Below are 22,317 nucleotides of genomic sequence, written 5' to 3'. Positions count from 1 at the left end.
TAACCGAATCGGTAGATGCAACTGAGTCAAATTTAGCTTGCAAGGTCTCATGATTTTCATGAACAATAGTTTGCAGTTCTTTTATGACTGCTTCGTGATTCTGTAATGCATTTTCATGCCGCGAAAAAATAGGTTGAAAATGCTCACAAATTTGAGTTTTTACGTCATTACAGACTTTTTGACATTTCGATTCAATGTTATGTAACTCAGTAGTTAAATCTTTACGTGTTTGTTCAAGAGTTTGTTCCAATGAATCTAACTTTTGAAGCTGTTGCTGTGTTTGTCTCTGATTTTGTTCCATCGTGTCTAACTTTTGAAGATTTTGTTCCATTGTGTCTAACTGTTGCTGTGTTTGTCTCTGATTTTGTTCCATTGTGTCTAACTTTTGAAGATTTTGTTCCATTGTGTCTAATTTTTGTAGCCTTTGTCCCATTTGTTGCATTAACTGTAATAACAATGCACTGGTGTCTGAAACATGTTCCTCAGTGCTTTTCGGCAGTGAAGTTGCACCGGCAACATTCACATTTTGACAAGCAGAAAATGTTTCTTGACTCATTTGAGAAAACGGTGAGAACCCAAAACCTGAGTCTACAGTATTTGCAATATTGTGTTCTGTCACTCCCGATTCCTGAGGCGAGCTGTTGCCGACCGATCGATCGATAATGCTTCCCTGTTCACTACCTGTTTCACTGTCTACACCATTATTTGACGCCCGCTCCATTTCCCTATGCACAGTTACCAAATTACTACTTTGAATGTCTGTTAATTCATTACACAGCGGTGCTGGTAAGCTACACTCGTCGTCACTATTATTTCTCAGTTTACTTTGGAGCCTAGTGTTACGTTTTTCACACGCCATTATTGTCACAATATTTCACACGATAACACAGAAAAGCACAATTTGAAGAGCAAAAATAAGAGAACACATTAACATAGCACTGAAAATAATATGTAGTTAATTGCAAGCGCAGCAGCGAAATACTTGGTGCAAATCTACGTGCATGCCACAACTATTTTACTGTACAACAATGAAAGGCTGCAACTATAAAGGAGATTCTCTCTACAATTACGCGCTAGCAATAAACAATAGCTACACTAATTACACAAACTACAAGAAAAAAATCAGAAGATTCCAGTGAGGTATCCTGGCAGGGTCGACATATGAAACGTCCCCTTAGAACAATTTATACATGACTGTGCTTAACCTGACACACAATATTTTTAGCGCAACGCAATCTGACTTTCAAAAATCCCTGCAAAAGAATGGCCCTGAGTAACATTAAACTATACCTTTTTGAAATCACTTACCTCACAAAAATCTTCATTACTCGAACTACTGCAGTACAGCGAGCGCCACTACTGGCAGCTAAATAAAAGATTCAAACTACGGAAGGCACTAACTACTGATAGGGACAGTTAGCAAATGAAAGATATTAATAGAGAACAAACAATGTATTTACCTTAGTATCATCAAAAGTCATAATATATATAGCAGTTCATGACAAATTACAAAACTCCGCCATCTCTCTCCCCACATCCACCACTGCTGGCGGCTCACCTCCAACTGCGCAACGCTACGCGCTGTTCACATCCAGCTGCCTAACACTACAATGGCGAGTATTACAACACTGCAAAGCAGCCACAGACTGCTACGTAACGTTGCCAATAAGAAAACATAAACAGCCTACTTACAATTGTAGCTACTGCGGAAAGACAAAGAGGTTTAGCGTCACTGTAAGTCAGATATCTGAGCAGTTACACAGTACATTGACAGGAGGGGCCGTGCTAATCTGGGACCATCACTCTTCACTGGAAAGTGGAAAACTCTTAGACCCATATTACACTACTCAATTTCCCTGATAAATGTTTTTTAAAAGCTAGGACCATGTTCCATAAAAACACGGGAGAACTGCCGGATGTCAGTAACGTCCTGGCACGATATTTCGGCGCAGAGTCTTCTGGTCATCTTCAGGTGAGTACCACTGAGCTCTGCTATTTAAAGCCATACTGAGGTGATATTGTGCATGCGCTGCTCAGCGTGCGCGTTCATAACAACTCCGTGCGCTGCGCCTCACGCCCTCCACGGTGAAAGTTTGGCGTATCGATATCAGGTCGATTTTCATCTTTATTCAGATAACTACGTCGACTACGAAGTTTCTCTACAACAGGATTCCAAGCAGAGTTTAGCTGATAACCGCTATCTTGATTGATGAGAGTCTCGTTGTCAGACAATCTTATTTCCACAGATTCATTGATAATCCAGCTCCAAAAGTTTGATGTATGGGCCAAAATTTTTGTGTCGTTGTAATTCATAGAATGGTCTGTGGAAATACAATGTTCGGCGATTGCGGACTTGGTGGGTTGGAGAAGGCGAGTATGCCGTTGGTGTTCCACTAAGCGTTCCTGCACAGTTCGTGTTGTTTACCCTATATATGATTTGCCACATTCACACGGAATTTTGTAAACACCTGATTTACGCAGGCCCAGGTCGTCTTTAACGGATCCTACCAGTGATGAAATTTTGGAAGGAGGGTGAAAGATGACTCTCACTTGATACTTTCTCAATATTCTGTCTATCTGTGAAGAAATATTTCCAATAAATGGTAGATAAGCAGTCGACCTGAAGGCCTCTTCCTCTTCCTTGTTCCGTCGTTTGTAGGTCTGCATCCCTCTGTTCACTTGCCTAGTTGAAAAGCCATTCTTCAGAAATACTTTTTGCACGTGTTCCAGTTCCGCTTGAAGACTGTCGGCGTCAGAGATGGTATGGGCACGATGGATCAAGGTTTTGAGAACGCCCATTGTTTGTACTGGATGGTGGCAACTAGTAGCTTGTAGATACAGGTCTGTATGAGTGGGCTTTCTATACACCGATTGACCAAGTGTGCCATCACTCTTACGTCGCTTCAAGACGTCTAAAAATGGCAAACAACCACCTTTCTCTATCTCCATGGTAAACTTTATGTTTTCCTGTAAGGAGTTCATGTGACGTAAAAATTCTTGGAGACGGTCCAGACCATGAAACCACACTATAAAAGTGTGGTCAACGTACCGCCAAAATACTGTCGGTTTAACAGTGGCAGAGTCGAGTGCCCTCTCCTCAGAATCTTCCTTAAAAAGATTGGCCACCAGGGGAGACAAAGGACTCCCCATGGCGACACCGTCAGATGGTTCGTAAACTTCATTGTTAAATATAAAATATATAGGGGAGAGAGTGTGCTCAAACAACGCTGTAATGTCTTCACCAAACATATTGCCAATGAGGTGCAGTGAGTCCACAAGAGGCATCTTTGTGAAAAGAGAAACCACATCAAGACTGACCAATAAGTCGTTACTTTGCAGCTGTAGTGACTGAAGTTGGCTGATAAAATCATTAGAGTTCTTCATGTGATGTGCACACTTGCCTATCACTAGTTTGAGCAAAGATGCTAGGTCGTAGGTGGCTGCTCCAATGTTACTCACAACTGGACGTAACGGCACATTTTCCTTGTGGATCTTAGGCAGTCCATATAGCCTACGTGGAACTGAACTGTTTGGTTTCAGTCTCTTGATGACCTCCTTCGGTAAGAACTATTTGATAAAAGTTCTCCTGTTTTTCGCACCACTCGGCTCGTGGGATCCTTATCGATTTTGAGATACGTTGAGTCACATAATAAAACACTGATCTTATTAATATAGTCATCCCTTGGTATGAGGACAGTAGCGTTTCCTTTGTCACATTTTAAGACTACTGTATCCACATCTGCTCGTAAGTTACGGAGGGCTATCCTCTCCATGGGCGAGATGTTACTCTTCATTGGTGCACCTCTAGTCAACACACGGCAAGACCCTCGACGAACTTCCTCCGCTTCATCTGTATCAAATACCGTAGTACTTTTATATTTTATTAAACGTCTTTTATAAAAGATACTTGACATAAATGTTACTGTCTCGTCTCCTACAGCATTCTGCTGCTGTGTGTTGGTAAGAACAATTGTCCATCTGACAGTCTGTAGATGGAGGTATTGGACTGTGCTAGTCAGTAATATTCTACCGTCTTTATTTCAGCCTTTGAGGTTTAGGAGGAAATCATGTTATGTTAGTTGTGGTAGGAGAAATTTTGGAGTTGCATTTATCATTGTTTTTGGGCTTTTGGAAGGAAATTGTTGGTAACCATGTACTGTGCAGCACAAAGGAACATCATACTCCCATATACTTAGCTAAGTGAAATAACTGTTCTCAGTATCTAAAATAAATGTAATTTGCAACAAGTGCAGGACTGAATTTTATGTTTTTCATAAGTTTTTGGACTTGGAAGTAGATGGCTTTGTTCAGCTACTGTGACACACGGGTAGTGATTTAGTTTTCAGTAGACACTTGCACATTCAGTGCTTAAGTGATTTTTGTCGAGATTATCAATTTTAAGCTGATTTTTCTCGTGAAGCAGATGAACTTTCTTCGCATCAACCAGGATGTACTTATGTACTTAACCTCATGTCGCTCAAAGTATATCAAAACTTAATTCTCTCTTTATCATTTTGTACATGTAAATCTGCAGAGTAGAGTGAATACCTGTACAGGTGTATTATATTTTGTCGTCGTGAAGTTGTGTAATTTATTGGATTCCTCGAGGTTTGAGGACTTGTTCGGATTACATACATTCCTTGACTAATTACTCGTTAAGTAGCTGCACTTCAGTACTCACATAATGTATGTGAAGTATTTCAATTTTAAGTTGAATTTCCTTGAGGAAGAGACAGGGTTTCCTTTGTATGTGTAGCAAGATGTTCAACCACATGTTACTCAGAGTGCATCTAAATTCACTTCTTTCGTAATCATTGATTAGATATATATTGCTGAATAGAACAATTACCAGCATGTGGCGATTATTTTTCTTTATTGTTTCTTGTCTTGCCAGTAGCTCGTGGTTGAGGTAGGACTTCTCTGCTGATTATTTAATAGAGTTCATAGTAGCCCTCAGCAGTGAAAATCTACTTTCACACGTATTTCTTGATACATGAACGTGAATGTGATTGCGTTTATCCTAAATTACTTGTCCTTTTGTGAACATATCCAAGCTCTCCCTTATCACTTTCAGTGTACATATAAATTTACATAAAGATAAAAGCAAGTATATATACAATAATAAATGGTCAAAGAGCACAATGGCATGAAAGTGTTACAACCTCCATCGGTTCAGCTTTAAACAACTGCTCATTTCATCTGAAAATGGAACACACTGGGCAGTATTCAAGTTGTCTGAATACTTATGTGTAAATAAAATATAAATGTCTTTCTATTTTTATAACAATAAAACTGAAATTAGCTTGTATCATATTCTTCTCAATCATCAGATCGAAAAGTACCGGCTCTCCGGACAGTTTTATGACGAAATCCCACAAACGTTGTGGTCTTAACGACTGCCGCTTTATCACAATTTGTGATCGTTCATTGAATTTTTCTCTTCAGTCCCTAGTTGGCCTGTCCAGGTCACCTGGCGACGGTCTGCAGTCGCTGGCGTCCGATAATCATACATCATGCTCAGTCAACACCATCCCTTATTGTATTGCCTGTGAATGGAATTATGCTGACACTAACACTTGGTTCATACGTTTGGTAGCAGCTCATGTGCATTTATCATCTGTGGCTGCTGAACCAAACATTTATTCTTCACACTCGTGCACTGAGCACTAAATTTGTGAATGGAAATGGAAAGAGAAGTTTCAGTTCGCTTAGCACTATGATGATGACATAGCTTTTGATTTAAACAAGATTCATATGGAATTAAACATTTATTATACATCACTGAATTACTGAGCTGGAATAACTCTAGTAATTAAATAACTAAAACTACTTTTTTTAGCAATTGATATGAATGATTCTCTAGTTTCATTTCAAATAACACATTAGGTTAAGTTACAATGTCCAGTATTCCTTTTCTTTCTGCCAATTCTGTTCTTGAATTTGTTTTCCAGACCCTTTTCGAAAGTTCGTTGCTTTTAAGACAGATATATTCTCAAATTACTTTCAGAATTTCCTTCCTTTCAGACAATCATATTTACAAAAGACCTACTAAGATTCATTGTCTTCCGACCTAAAAGACACGACGTCTCTCATACGTATTCATATTAGAATTTTTCATTATTTGGTGTGATTCTAACTGAGAGTTTGTCAGTGGTATGTATCGTTCCTGGCTCGGGAGCTGCGCTCTATTGGCAAATATTGTAATCGTTTTGGAGACTTTTTTCTTCACAGAATTAACGTAAATCACCACACCTCATCTCATTCATATTAGAAAAAAAAGACTACAGACTCTTATTTCGTATGCTAATATTTATTCGTACTCAACTCTCTTCCTTTACTACTAACACGGTAAAGAGTAAGATGAAAAGGGAAGAAAAATAAATACGTAACCACTGCAGTTGTCAGATAAAAGTATGGCCTGCCAGTGAGTGTGGTATTTAGGGGTGCAGTGCATTCCAGAGATTTCAGAGTTTATCATTCAATAAAAATGAGCTATTTTTTAGTAGGATTTCGTGGAACAGTTGGCATCTGCCTTGAAGCATCTGCCGCTATTATTCTGCAGCCGCCTGTGTTATACCGTCTCACAGCAATACATATTAGGAAATGTCGAGTAAAACAGAAGGGATTTCAGGCGTTCCCCAAGGTAGTGTTATAGGCCCTTTGCTGTTCCTTATCTGTATAAACGATTCGGGAGAAATCTGAGCAGCCTTCTTAGGTTGTTTGCAGATGACGCTGTCCGTTTATCGACTAATAAAGTCATCAGAAGACCAAAACAAACTGCAAAACGATTTAGAAAAGACATCTGAATGGTGCGAAAAGTGGCAGTTGACCCTAAATAACGAAAAGTGTGACGTCATCCACATGAGTGCTAAAAGGAACTCGTTAAACTTCTGTTACACGATAAATCAGTCTAATCTGAAAGCTGTAAATTCAACTAAATACCTAGGTATTACAATTACGAACAGCTTAAATTGGAAGGAACTCATGGAAAATTTTGTGGGGAAGGCTAACCAAAGACTATGTTTTATTGGCAGGACACTTAGAAAATGTAACAGACCTACTAAGGAGACTGCCTACACTACGCTTGTCCATCCTCTTTTAGAATACTGCTGCACGGTGTGGGATTCTTACCAGATAGGACTGACGGAGTACATCGAAAAACTTCAAAGAAAGGCAGCACGTTTTGTATTATCGCGGAATATGGGAGAGAGTGTCACAGAAATGACACAGGATTTGGGATGGACATTACTAAAAGAAAGGCGTTTTTCGTTGCGACGGAATCTTCTCACGAAATTCCAATCACCAACTCTCTCCACTGAATACGAAAATATTTTGTTGACACCGACTTACATAGGGAGGAACGATGATAAAGATAAAATAAGGGAAGTCAGAGCTCGTACGGAAAGATATAGGCGTTCATTCTTCCCGCGCGCTATACGAGATTGGAATAATAGAGAATTGTGAAAGTGGTTTGATGAACCCTCTGCCAGGCACTTAAATGTGATTTGCAGAGTAGCCATGTAGATATTAAGCTAACATGCTGATTTCGAAGCTGTAGTATTTCATTTAATGTCCTTAGTTTGATAGTGCATTCTACATTAAGAGACTCCAAATATGACGTACCTTCAATGTGATTTGATGGTTTGTGGCATTTTGTCCTCAAGGTTTCATCGGCCTCGTGGCGCTACCTTCACCTCTCGAGGTCAACGACACCTTCGTGGGAGAAAACGCGATCATCGCCGGCTGGGGATGGCCTTCTCAAAGTAAGTGAGCAGACCTGATTCACACTGAGGCACAATGTCTTACGTAGAGCAATAGTCTACCTAGAAACTTCAGATTTTTTTTCTCAGACTAGTGACAGACTTCAGAATCATAGATCGCCATGAGCGGTTCCCGCCTTTTGCTGTGTTTGTTGTTTTTGCAAAACATGAGGTTGCGTTTTCTGCAGCATTTGCAAATATTTCTAGCGCAAAATATGTAAGTGCTGATGTATTCACTAAAGCTATTTGGAAAATATTGTTAATTCTCCAGTTACAGAATTTTGTGGCAAGTAAAATTATACAAATTTCATAAACTACTTATGTCACGTGTGGACGCTTGAGCTAACTTTGTCGTTCGCGCACTGGCTTGCTTCTTGCAACAAAAGAAGGTATTTTAGCTGGAAATACGTAATATTTGCAAATTAACGCACTTTCGTTAATGTTCTTACACTTCTACCTGTGTTGAAAATGGAAATTTGCAATACTTTCAAAATAGCTTCAGTTTAATACGTATTTAATTTGTAACTGGTTTCTGAGAATACATAATCAATCATTATTGATATGTAAAAGAGTAACAAAATTGCCGCCGGCCGGGGTGGCCGAGCGGTTCTAGGCACCACAGTCTGGAACCGCGCGACCGCTACGGTCGCAGGTTCGAATCCTTCCTCGGGCTTGGATGTGTGTGTGAAGTCCTTAGGTTAATTAGGTTTAAGTAGTTCTAAGTTATAGGGGACTGATGACCTCAGAAGTTAAGTCCCATAGTGCTCAGAGCCATTTGAACCATTTGAATAAAATTGACAATATTTTCTCTATTTCAAAGTGTTTAAAATTCAATCGAATTTTTTTTTCTAAGCGCATGACCACGTTGTATCTGGGAACATGATTCACACCTGTAAAGAAACCCAATTTTCAGTAGTATTCTTTTTTTAATTTCACGAAAAGGCTGCAGCACAAACGAACTGAATGCCAACACTTAGCAACGGTTAAAAAAATTGTATTCAACTTCTATATTAGGACTACGTAGTGTGAAAAATGTAGCACGTTGCAGTAACTCTGCCCTGCATGATTCGTTCTGTTTTCCACTCTTTACAATCATTTGTGTTCCTTGCCAGTGTGAAAGTTTTCATTGGGTATCATCACATGCTGGAAGTATGGCACTGTTAATCATTTCTGACTGGCTTTCATGGCAAAATGTAGCTGGAAAACTCCACAAGTTCAGTAACGACACCGGCCGCGGTCGCCGAGCGTTTCTAGGCGCTTGAGTCCGGAACCGCGCGACCGCTACGGCCGCAGGTTTGAATCCTGCCACGGGCATGGATGTGTGTGATGTCCTTAGGTTAGTTAGATTTAAGTAGTTCTAAGTTCTAGGGGACTGATGACCTCAGATGTTAAGTCCCATAGTGCTTAGAGTCATTTGAACCATTTTCAGTAACGACCATCAACACATTAATAAAAATTTTTTCATTTCGATCTGTAGCTTTATCCAGCGTTGAACGCTCTCGAGTTCACTTTTTGTCGAACTACTTTGTTTTTGGATGTTATGTAATTAGAGTAAAGAAACACTATCGGTTTTATAAGCACATAACATTTCTTAAACAAAAGTACCCTTGAACCACAACCTAAAATTCCGGCATATTATCGAGCTGAAAATATAGAAAAAAAAACATCTGCTGGCGCTCGTCTGGTTCTTTCGAGAGCTTAACGTTAACTTCCGCTATCGTCCAAAACGTTTCTATTTCAAGTTAACGGCGTCTACAGAAATCAGTTAGGAGTCAAAAGTCATTACGTATTCGTTATTTTGGACTGAAAATCAGACTCAAACATAAATTTATTTGAACAATGTTAGTTTTATTACTTTATTATCACTAATGGACTGTTGATAAAATATAGCTATATCGATATTTTATCCAAAAACTATCGGTATGCATCGTCAATACTCCTTACGCTGTATATCGATAGACAAATGGCAATTTAGAGAGCCGAAATTTTTTTTATATTATATTTTTTCACAAATTTTAGGTAAATATTTGAAGTCGTTCTTTTGAAATTGTAGTAGATCATAACTTTACTTTTACTGTGTAAAAGAGTTTTACTGCTTTTTGAGCTTTCATCACGTCCAGTCTTATACAGCTCTAAAACTGATAGTGAACTCGTATTTACAATGTGCAGGGAATATGTAGGTACGTCGATATTTTATCTGTCGAAATGTGGACATATCGATCCTTTTTTTAGATATATTTGGGGCCATAATAATTTTCAAATGTCGATATATCGGATTCCCGATTTTTTTAGCATTATCAACAGACCTAATCACTATTTGCGGAAATGTGATTGACCCAGCTTGGCAAATTGAAATCTGTGGCGCTGTTATTGTGGTGGTGGTGGTTGTTGGGATGTTTAAGGGGGACTAAACAGCTAAGGTCATCAGGCCCCCAGCTGTTATTGTCTCCAGCCGCGGACTGGTCTGCTACAGCTCTGCAAACCTGCGTGCCCTCTGCAAGTCTGTCCACCTCAGTGTAACTCCAGGAGCCCACATCCATTTCAATCTGACTACAGTAGTCAAGCTATGGTGTCTCTCTCTAATTCTCACCCCACACTTCCTGCCATTACCATATTCATTATTCCTTTGTGCCTCAGGACGTTTGCTATCAACTGATCTCTACGTTTAGTAAAGTTGCGCCATAAATTTCTTGTCTGCCCAAATCGATTTAGTACGTCTTCATCAGTTAGCAGATCCACTCAGCTAATCTTCAGCATTCTTCTGTAGCACTACATTTCAAAAGTTTATACTCTCTTCTTGTCGGAAATGTTTTTCGTGCACATTTCAGTTCCGTATTGGGCAACACTCCAGACTAATGTCATAAAAAAAGACCTCCTAATGCTTAAATTTACATTCCGTGCTAATAGCTGCAAGTAAACTTTAGCATAGGCTGATTTCATTCTACCACATTCTGTTACCTTTGTTCAAGGCATTATGCGATCCGACCATTTCATGTTCCGAGTCCTTTGTCGTCCCTCACAGAATTAAAATAAGGATACGATGTGGATGATATTTAAATATAGCAATAACTGCCTTTTCCATAGAACATAGAACTCTGAAAATCATTTTCTGTTACTTTCACATTAATTTTCAGCATATTGATTATTTTCTTTCTGTAAAACCTTCATTGCGCTGTCTCTTTGAGATACTTGATGATTTAATGTTACTGTATTGATAATTTAATATTAATTACAATATAGCTTTTTACATGCATTCTATCGCCTGTGCGCGGGTGGTCAGACAATCTGTGATGTTTACACTCTAACAATAACTACGGTATGTGCTGTAATAAAAATTACGCACATCATCACATATCAGGTGCGAGGGATTTGTGAAACTAAAATATATTATGCCACTACGAACTGCGTGTCTTGCAGACTTGCAGTTACCGATAGAGTGATGTGGTGCATCCGCAAAAGTGAGAACTGGATGTGTAAACAGGATTCATTAACCGATATCCATCCAAATAAATGCGTTTAATATGTTTCGCACAAAATAAATCAAAAAATTATGGGCAAAAGGAAGATTTTATTGAAAGTATAATGTGTGAAATGAAACATAATTGACATGTGAGGTGAATTTACTTAATGCCCCAAAGATATTCCGGTATAGAAGAGGCAACCGGTTGTCACCTTTGTACATTGAACTGATCTACTTAATATGGCAGACAGCAGATAACTGGAATTATATCACATAACAAGTTATTTTGGACACCCATCGACACTATACCGCCTTGCTCTTCTATAAATAATAAATAAATAACAAAAAATTGTCCATGGATGACTGTAACGATTTATACTTCGAAACCATCTTATTTTGTAAAGCTATACACTCAAGTCAGAAGCTGATAGCAGCAATACTGCAGTACTAACAAAAGCTACGGTTTCCTCGTGCGGTACTGGTACAGCACATATCGTTTGCGCCTCGAATTGACCATCTAGAAACATGTAACAGATATGGAATTAAAGACCCCTGAAATATTCCGGTAACAAGAAGAATAAAGCATAAGTTCCGAAATGGACCTGGAATTGCTTTTCACCCATATTCTAACAGACATCATGACACTATTTTTACTATACAATAGCTATCACATTGCTGCGCTTAGCATTGTTGTTGCCGGCAGCTGTGGCCGAGCGGATCTAGGCGCTTGAGTCCGGAACTGCGCTGCTGCTACGGTCGCAGGTTCGAATCCTGCCTCGGGTATGGATGTGTGTGATGTCCTTAGATTAGTTAGGTTTAAGTAGTTCTAACTCTAGGGGACTGGTGACCTCACAAGTCCCATGGTGCCTAGAGCCATTTGAACCATTGTTGTTGTCAGAATTGTAAGATGTCACAAAATACTGACGCCTAGTGTCTTCCAACTTTTACTGACGTCTACAGATACAAAAATAGGAACCGCAGTGGTTACGAAAGCTTTAACAGGTAGAGCCATTCCAAGAATTTTTTCATCACTCATCGGTAATGTACTGACGTTGGATTTTGTTATTGACTAACGTGTAACATACTGACGTAGTTTCTTCCTCCTTATGCCACAATATCTAAAAAAGTATTATCTCCCGTCTTCATTCCAAGACAAAATAGTTTCCTTCACCAATACTGATTATTGTAACCAATCATCGTCCTCAAATGTAACAAAAGAGCCATTCCCGATGCGCAAAGGCGAAGGAAAAAAGATTACTGTTTATTGTCCATCGAAATGAGTTGTTTTCCACCCTGCTTAGAGTAGAGAGAACACAGTTCCTGACCTTTTGCGCTGGCTACGATACAAAGACTTTTGGAGGTTACAGAGTGAAGGAGTGAAGCCGGAAGCAAACTCCACAGCATAGTTGGCGTGTCGCAAAAGCCGTAAGCAGCGATGCCACACTGCAACACACCGCTGTCGGGCTGGTTGCCGGCACAGCCCCTGCGACTACTCGATGTGCCGACTGCGTCACTTGCAGCGCGACGTGCGGCGCGTACACCGGACCAAAGAACGGAGGGCGCGCAAATCAGCAAGAGAGGTCTCTCATACCACGAAACTTTTGCTTCATCCGCCAGTGTCACGGGCAACCAATCAGGAGGAAGGGTACCTCCATCTTGCGGGTATTTAGGACCGCGCCCGTGACGATCACGTACCCCTCACCTCCTGACCCCCCCCCCCCCCCCTTCCCAGCAGAAAGTCCATTCCCGCCTCCTGAAACTTCTATCTGGCCCGACATGGGGATTGCACCCTTCTACCATCCTCCACATCTCCAAATCCCTCATCCGCAAGGCGTTCGATACAGTTCCCCACAGTCGTTTAATGAACAAAGTAAGAGCATATGGACTATCAGACCAATTGTGTTATTGGATTGAAGAGTTCCTACATAACAGAACGCAGCATGTCATTCTCAATGGAGAGAAGTCTTCCGAAGTAAGAGTCATTTCAGGTGTGCCACAGGGGAGTGTCGTAGGACCGTTGCTATTCACAATATACATAAATGACCTTGTGAATGACATCAGAAGTTCACTGAGGCTTTTTGCGGATGATGCTGTGGTATATCGACAGGTTGTAACAATGGAAAATTGTACTGAAATGCAGGAGGATCTGCTGCGAATTGACGCATGGTGCAGGGAATGGCAATTGAATCTCAATGTAGACAAGTGTAATGTGCTGCGAATACATAGAAAGAAAGATCCCTTATCATTTAGCTACAATATAGCAGGTCAACAACTGGAAGCAGTTAATGCCATAAATTATCTGGGAGTATGCATTAGGAGTGATTTAAAATGGAATGATCATATAAAGCTGATCGTCGGTAAATCAGAGGTCAGAGTGAGATTCATTGGAAGAATCCTAAGGAAGTGCAATCCGAAAACAAAGGAAGTGGGTTACAGTACGCTTGTTCGCCCGCTGCTTGAATACTGCTCAGCAGTGTGGGATCCGTACCAGATAGGGTTGATAGAAGAGGTAGAGAAGATCCAACGGAGAGCAGTGCGCTTCATTACAGGATCATTTAGTAGTCGCGAAAGTGTTACGGAGATGATAGATAAACTCCAGTGGAAGACTCTGCAGGAGAGACGCTCAGTAGCTCGGTACAGGCTTTTGTTGAAGTTTCGAGAACATACCTTCACCGAAGAGTCAAGGAGTATATTGCTCCCTCCTACATATATCTCACGAAGAGACCATGAGGATAAAATCAGAGAGATTATAGCCCACACAGAGGCATACCGACAATCCTTCTTTCCACGAACAATACGAGACTGCAATAGAAGGGAGAACCAATAGAGGTACTCAAGGTACCCTCCGCCACACACCGTCAGCTGGCTTGCGGAGTATGGATGTAGATGTAGATGTAGATCTGTCCTATCTACTGTTGTGCCAGCGTTGTTAACTGGATCTCCGTCCACCCGCCCCCCTCCCCCCCCACACGCACACTTTTACAAGGCCCTCCAAATCCTCGAATGCTATGTGCTCCGCCTTGGCTTCTGTATCCGCCTTCCTTCCCCCACACCTGTATGACCTCATCCCTTCCCCCCACCTCCTCCTTTTCCTCCAACATCTCTGTATCCTTTACATTATCTGCAGGCTTGATTCCCCCCCCCCCCCCCACTCCCTGATTTCCTCCATCCTCTCCACCCCCACCCTTTGCCGTGTTTCTATCTCTGTATCCCTGCCTCTCTCCATCACCTTCATCAGGGCAATTTCCAGCACCTTCCCCTCCCGGATGTTGAACTTCACCGTGACGTCAACCTTTCCTTCCATCTGTAGCCTGGCCTTGTTCCCTCACCTCCCCAGGGCCCTCCTTTTCCTCTCTCCTACTTCTCCCAGAGCATATTTTCCTCCTTTCCCCCCATGAGTCCCTGTACCCCTTCCTCAACTGTGTCCCTCCCATGCCCTTCCCTCCCCAGCCTTCTTCGACGTGCCCCCACCCATCTCCCCCTCTCCAATCCTCCCTCCCTTCTTCCCTCCTCTCCTCCCCTCCCTCACGATTTCCCTCCTCCCTCGTATGTATGCCCCTGGCACATCCTCAGCGTCCTCAGTGTACTATGTCAGCGTTGTGTTTTGGAGCTGTTCTCCTGTGCCTCAAGTCCTGTGATGTTAATTGTGTGCTGGACTTGTACATAGTGTTTTGTCAGTGATTGTTATGTGTTACACCGTCCATCGATGCTTTTATGATCCAGTGTGTGGTTTTGCTTTGTGTGCGCTTTTTTTTACGGTTTTTATCTCCAATTCACAGTCCCTCCTTCTTTGTCTGTTCTCTTCCGTACTGTTCCCCATTCTTTTTTATATCTATGTACGCCATATTTTCTCCATTCCGTTATTTTAAATGTCTTATTTATATAATTACTGTCTTTCGGCTGAAGAGCGGCACATATGCTGCTGCCAGCCCGCCCCAGTTGGGGGACCAAAACACAATAAAGGAAAAAAAAAAACGATCACGGTAGATACGACGCAGGCAGCCTAGAGAGAAAGTCTACTCTAGATCCAGCACCACCGACCGACGCCGACGCCGCCGTCGCCTCTAAGTGACCCCGGAACCTGCTCACGGGCCTATTGGTATTCTGTCAGACTCACCTGGCAAGACTGTAGAAACTGAACTCGTACAGGCCATAACTTACTTGTTAGTCTGTTCCAGCGTGTTCCGCTCAAGGAGAGAGTAGAATTAAACATTTGATAGTCTACTAGTAAAGAACGAATTCTGTCTGTGAAAGCCTTCCTTTTCTTGTTCCAAATACTTTCGTGTAATTGTGAATTTCTTTCCCTGTTAGGAAAGAGTTACAAAGTTGCTTTCTTGTTTCTTTTGACGATAAACGAAGGCCATTCATATTGAATTCATTGTGTTCTTAAATATAGAGGATGAACTACATGCTCGTGTGTTTATTGTAGAAGTGTTCAAAATTTGGATACTTCAGTAGTGCAGGTTATCGCAAGCGTGTGGAAATAGTTGAGGGAGTGATCCGATCGAAGATCACTGTGCAACCATTGGTGTACTCCGAAGGCTTCAAAGAATAACTAGAGCTGCTGTGGTATTTACATGCGCTCTCGCACGAGTGCACGGAACCATCTTACATGTCTGTGGTGCGACAGTGCCATCCCCGGGTGCGAGCTGAGTCCGTGGTATGAATCCCGAGTATATCTGACCCTCCCTCCATATTGATACTGAGGCTGGGTTGGGAACCTGAATGATTGGAGAGTAAACCCCCCTTAATCAGCATGTAGGGTCGAAAATGCCCCGGCCTGTGCCGACTGACAGAGGAAATGGAGAGAGGTGCTGGAATCCGTGACAAAGGCTCCCATAGTATTTCCTTGTCACGATCTTCCAGGTCGGGTGCGGCACTGTCTAAAGTGCGTATTACACGACGATCAGCCGCGAAAGGCACTGGTCTAGCGCGACAGCGATCTAGCGGTAGAAAGGTTGAACCTACGAAAATTAGGAGACGCGTTATCCGCGCGCCGGAATAGAGAGCAGTTCTAAACAGCTGTCAATCTGCGCATGCGCACTAGCAGCGATAACTCACGCATGTGCAGAAGGGGGTACCGCAGTGCTTTTTGCTTATTACTTGGTTATTGTTAGGTGTGTTGTGGGTTGGCAGAAGAGCCAACACCGGGCACTAGAGGAAGCCGAAAAGGCACGCGTTTTAGCTCACGCAGGCTGGCGTGAGGTCTGGAACAGGACAAGGAATAAAACGGACGTAGCTGGTGGAATACTTAACTTTAATCCATTAATGATGAGCGTCGCTCTTGACTGTACATGACTCAGTATCAATAGTAACTGGTAATGGCGCCTTGCTAGGTCGTAGCAAATGACGTAGCTGAAGGCTATGCTAACTATCGTCTCGTCAAATGAGGGCGTATTTTGTCAGTGAACCATCGCTAGCAATGTCGGCTATACAACTGGGGCGAGTGCTAGGAAGTCTCTCTAGACCTGCCGTGTGGCGGCGCTCGGTCTGCAATCACTGATAGTGGCGACACGCGGGTCCGACGTATACTACCGGACCGCGGCCGATTTAAAGGCTACCACCTAGCAAGTGTGGTGTCTGGCGGTGACAACACAAGGTGTCTAGTGGCTCATTTGGGATTTTCGTATGGGGGATTTTTCCGCATTTTTTTTTCTCGGCAAGTTGTTGTTGTTGTTGTTGTTGTTGTGGTCTTCAGTCCTGAGACTGGTTTGATGCAGCTCTCCATGCTACTCTATCCTGTGCAAGCTTCTTCATCTCCCAGTACCTACTGCAACCTACATCCTTCTGAATCTGCTTAGTGTATTGATCTCTTGGTCTCCCTCTACGATTTTTACCCTCCACGCTGCCCTCCAATGCTAAATTTGTGATCACTTGATGCCTCAAAACAGGTCCTACCAACTGATCCCTTCTTCTAGTCAAGTTGTGCCACAAACTTCTCTTCTCCGCAATCCTATTCAATACCTCCTCATTAGCTACGTGATCTACCCACCTTATCATCAGCATTCTTCTGTAGCACCACATTTCGAAAGCTTCTATTCTCTTCTTGTCCAAACTGGTTATCGTCCATGTTTCACTTCCATACATGGCTACACTCCATACAAATACTTTCAGAAATGACTTCCTGACACTTAAATCTATACTCGATGTTAACAAATTTCTCTTCTTCAGAAACGATTTCCTTGCCATTGCCAGTCTACATTTTATATCCTCACTACTTCGACCATCATCAGTTATTTTACTCCCTAAATAGCAAAACTCCTTTACTACTTTAAGTGTCTCATTTCCTAATCTAATCCCCTCAGCATCAGCAGACTTAATTCGACTACATTCCATTATCCTCGTTTTGCTTTTGTTGATGTTCATCTTATATCCTCCTTTCAAGACACTGTCCATTCCGTTCAACTGCTCTTCCAAGTCCTTTGCTGTCTCTGATAGAATTACAATGTCATCGGCAAACCTCAAAGTTTTTACTTCTTCTCCATGAATTTTAATACCTACTCCAAATTTTTCTTTTGTTTCCTTTACTGCTTGCTCAATATACGGATTGAATAACATCGGGGAGAGGCTAGAATCCCGTCTCACTCCTTTCCCTACCACTGCTTCCCTTTCGTGCCCCTCGATTCTTATAACTGCCATTTGCTTTCTGTACAAATTGTAAATAGCCTTTCGCTCCCTGTATTTTACCCCTGCCACCTTCAGAATTTGAAAGAGAGAAAGTAGGTTTCATAAATGCAGAAAAAAATTTTTGCTGGTAGACTCTTTTACGCAAGCTGTTCGTGAAAGTATATTTTCTATTGATTGCTTCGCATTCTAGAAATGAAATGGTGCAGAGAGGCGTCAAGCTTCTTAATTCAGGCATATAGCGAGGAAAGGTGTATATATGACCCATTGTATTATAATAACGTATGTCGGCAATCATTTCTTTCTGAGTAATATGCATATAACGCTACACGGTGATTTTCGATTTGTATCGTAATGTCTTACTTATGAAAATTCATGTTTTATTTGATTGCATCTCTTGCGTTATTTCAGCATACCAGAAAAGAGAAACTGGCAGTGATAGCGTAGAAAGTCGCCAGGAAACGTAATGTCAGAACCAGTCTGCAACATAACAGGGCTGTTACCGGTACTTTATTAGTGACCTGGGCTGGTATGAGCACAAAACGTGTAAACATATGATTTAATTCTTCCTTTCGAGAATGTGAGACAGCCTCCCTCATACCGAGCGAGGTGGCGCAGTGGTTAGCGCACTGGACTCGCATTCGGGAGGACGACGGTTCAATCCCGTCTCCGGCCATCCTCATTTAGGTTTTCCGTAATTTCCCTAAATCGTTTCCGGCAAATGCCGGGATGGTTCCTTTGAAAGGGCACGGCCGATTTACCTTCCCAATCCTTCCCTAACCCGAGCTTGCGCTCCGTCTCTAATGACCTCGTTGTCGACGGGACGTTAAACACTAACCACCACCACCACCTCCCTCATAACTGCGTCACACGTGTTACTTCCATCTTCTATCATAGACTGCAGATTCTCGAAACAGGCCATGTCCATCCTCACGAAGTTTCGAAATTCTTGCGGATCTTCGAGCCTCAGTTCTTTCATAAGCAACCAATACAATCCCTTCCCTTCGTCCCTCCTTTTCAGCCAGGGTCGAATTCAACGAACTCAGGCTTTTCGTTTTCGTCGTCCGTCTCCCCTAAACTTAAGATTTACTGTCACTGCCAGGGCAATAGCTCAAAAAAACAAGTGGGTCTTCCATGTGCAAAATGCTGTACAAATACACATACCTTAAAACTAACTGTTGAGTCTGTAATTCAGAAGAGTGGTAACGTAGATAAGAGAATAAAAATTAATAAGTAATGATAAAACAATTTCTTATTAAATAGGAACTCCGAGCTCACACAAATAATTTGGACGAATGACGTTCCAATATGTCACCCAGTCCCCCTTGCGTTTTGCGCGGTAGACTTCAGAAGAGACAGTTCTACGTGCGTTTCGCGCGTTTGCGCCAGGTATATCACGCGTTGATGGTGTAATAGATCCACGTGAACCAGTCTGTAGTTACAGATATGCACGCTTGTGGCGCTAGTGCACAGGTGTACGGTTTAGTAGCATCGTGTAATAGGGGCTTAAAGAATTGGTGGTCCTGCCTGCAGGGCACTGCATTCTGGCTGTAGCACGGATGTGGACAATGATTCACGCTCCTTTGGCGCCTCAGCAGATTATTTGATGAGGGGGCGCTGGTGAGAGCTGGAAGTGGCAGAGGTTGGAAGTGGTTCCACGTCTGTTGGTTTGCACTGATTGACGATTTTGATCCCACGATACAACCTGCAATGGTGGCAGAAGTTGTAGCGATGTGAAGCAGGCTGGTGGGCAGGTTTGGCATGGGCGACGCCAAATCGTCTGCTGCAGGGAAGGGGCCAAAGCTGATTTTGATACCTGAATGTAAACTCCGGGCTGCACGCAACCTTAAACATTTTCCGCCACCTGCTGCCGACGACGATGCCTTGTGTTCAATTGGGGTTGCGAGCCAACATCCTAAAGATGTTCAGGCTCACAGGTGGTTCCTCTTCATCGAAATGTCTTGGCTGAAACTCGTCTAGGAGCTGAAGCGCACGAGTCGCATTACACGCCCTAAATTAGACCCTTGTGACCCTTTGGTTAAATTGTCTGGCTGATGGCAAGTTTGCGAAACACCCAGTTAATATAAAATACAATAACTGTAATAATAATATCGGGAACTAAATTAACGACCCTTAAATGATGTAGGCCACTCAGTTGCGATTTGGTTAGAATAATGTTTATTCAGAGAGGAAAATAATAGCGAAAGTGGTCGTATTTAGAGTTACTGTTACACTCGAGCACATATTCATTTAACACAGTTCGATCATTCACAATCTCATCGCTAAATACAGGTTATCTACGCGAAAAGTTAGAGTTCTCACCAGGCGTGCGGCTGCTCCCCGCTCAGAGACTAAGTCCCGCGATACCTCACAACGCGAAATTTTCTAAGTCGTTTCACTTCCTAACCGCCTAAAGACCGACTGTCTGCTTTCGTAGCTCAATCCCAACTGTACCCTTTGGTGTCTTCCTCCGAACTGTCCGCTTTCGCTTCCGCACCAGCACTCTCCCCCTCGGCCCGTCCCCGGCCGCGTTTCCCGCGCGCCGAACATCCTCGCTCAACTGACTAGTGCAGTTCCCTTTCCCGCAGCTGTCCATCTGATTGGCTACAGCTTGTTCTACATTATTTTACATTTTAACATATTTAAATAAGCAAAGCTGGATCACTTTCACGTTCTAAATAAAGTAGCAATAATATCCATCACACAACAAACTTTAAGTTCTTTTACATAAAACCAATACAATTTCCTTCTTAACTTTGAATTTCACGGCCAGCAGCCTTGCACCAATGTGCTTTCTGATAAATAAATAAAGAACAAAAGTAACTATTATGCACTAAACTTTACAACAAATATTCTATTACCTAATGATTCAATGAGGTGTCATGGGGTCATCGTTCAGTGTGCTTTGTGTGGAGGAAATGGTGATCTGATGCTTAAATGAAAATACTGATAATTTAAACTTACTATATCTTTTAAGTCAATAAAGTTACAGATTTGATATTTACAACTTCTGTCATTATAAATATGCGCTTCTATAAGAAGTGTCGATCGTTAATGTCGACCAAAGCGTTCAGATTTTAGCATTCAGGTCTTTGTTACAAAACTTGTCAATATCACTTTAACAGTAAATCCTAACCTATTATAGACATGATCAATATTCAAGTTTTATTGGGATCACCATGAAAATTTATGGAGGATGGCAGATTAAAATTGCTGTGGCTTGCCTCCCTACATTACCACAGAATTATGGCTAATCTTAGGTCCGCCATATTTAACACTGCTACGTCTCCTTGGCCACAAAAGCCTTCCACTGGGTTTCCCTATGACGTAGGTTCTCGTCTCTCTCACTCGCACGTTACAGCGCTTAGGCGCAAAAAGACAATAGACGTCTGTGAATTTCCCCATCTCGTGGTGAATCTACGCCCTTTGTGGCATCGCGTCCTGGATGACAGGGTTTCGGCCACATACTTAAATGAGAGCAAAATGCTCGTTAACTCACAGGGTACTGTCCAAACGTCAAGCCCATACGTGGGGAACCGCGGTGTGATAAGGGCACGTGTGTGTGGAAAGAGGACTTGCTGAGTCAGGTGCAGCATGTCGAAAAGATTGCGTGGGCTAAACTCGTGTAAACTTTCGGCCGGCTGGAAAATAGTGTCGGAAGTTCCATGCGGCTTTTCGAGGATGATACTGTAGTATACAGAGAAGTTACAGCATTAGAAAATTGCAGCGAAATGCAGGAAGATCTGCAGCGGATAGCCACTTGGTGCAGGGAGTGGCAACTGACCTTCAACATAGACAAATGTAATGTATTGCGAATACATAGAAAGAAGGTTCCTTTATTGTATGATTATATGATAGCGGAACAAACACTGGTAGCAGTTAGTTCTGTAAAATATCTGGAAGTATGCGTGCGGAACGATTTGAAGTGGAATGATCATATAACATTAATTGTTGGTAAGGCGGATACCAGGTTGACATTCATTGGAAGAGTCCTTAGAAAATGTAGTCCATCAACAAAGGAGGTGGCTTACAAAGCACTCGTTCGACCTGTACCTGAGTATTGCTCATCAGTGTGGGATCCGTACCAGGTCGGGTTGACAGAGGAGATAGAGAATATCCAAAGAAGAGCGGTGCGTTTCGTCACAGGGTTATTTGGTAAGCGTGATAGCGTTACGGAGATGTTTAGTAAACTCAAGTGGCAGACTCTGCAAGAGAGGCGCTCTGCATCGCGGTGTAGCTTGCTGTCCAGGTTGCGAGAGGGTGCGTTTCTGTATGAGGTGTCGAATATATTACTTCCCCCTACTTATACCTCCCGAGGAGATCACGAATGTAAAATTAGAGAGATTCGAGCGCGCGCGGAGGCTTTCCGGCAGTCGTTCTTCCCGTGAAACATACGCGACTGGAACATGAAAGAGAGGTAATGACAGTGGCACGTAAAGTGCCCTCCGCCACACACCGTCAGGTGGCTTGCGG

At 42.3% G+C, this 22,317-nt stretch overlaps 1 protein-coding gene and 1 non-coding gene across 2 annotated transcripts in view; both read left to right on the top strand.

Moving 5' to 3' along the window:
• LOC124550666 (serine protease 44-like) overlaps nucleotides 1–22,317 on the top strand; it is a 69,357-nt gene that overhangs the window by 46,212 nt on the left and 828 nt on the right. The window contains exon 4 of the mRNA XM_047125390.1: nucleotides 7,665–7,763. Coding sequence (XP_046981346.1) covers nucleotides 7,665–7,763 — 99 coding nt within the window. The remainder of the gene's footprint in view (nucleotides 1–7,664; nucleotides 7,764–22,317) is intronic.
• On the top strand, nucleotides 18,448–18,520 carry Trnaa-cgc. The gene has a single exon. It is a non-coding gene; the product is annotated as a tRNA-Ala (tRNA).

The sequence above is a fragment of the Schistocerca americana genome, chromosome 9 (assembly GCF_021461395.2).
Source record: "Schistocerca americana isolate TAMUIC-IGC-003095 chromosome 9, iqSchAmer2.1, whole genome shotgun sequence".
Classification (NCBI taxonomy): Eukaryota; Metazoa; Arthropoda; class Insecta; order Orthoptera; family Acrididae; genus Schistocerca; species Schistocerca americana.
The sequence above is the reverse complement of the archived record's forward strand: the minus strand, read 5'-3'. Positions and strand labels throughout refer to the sequence as shown.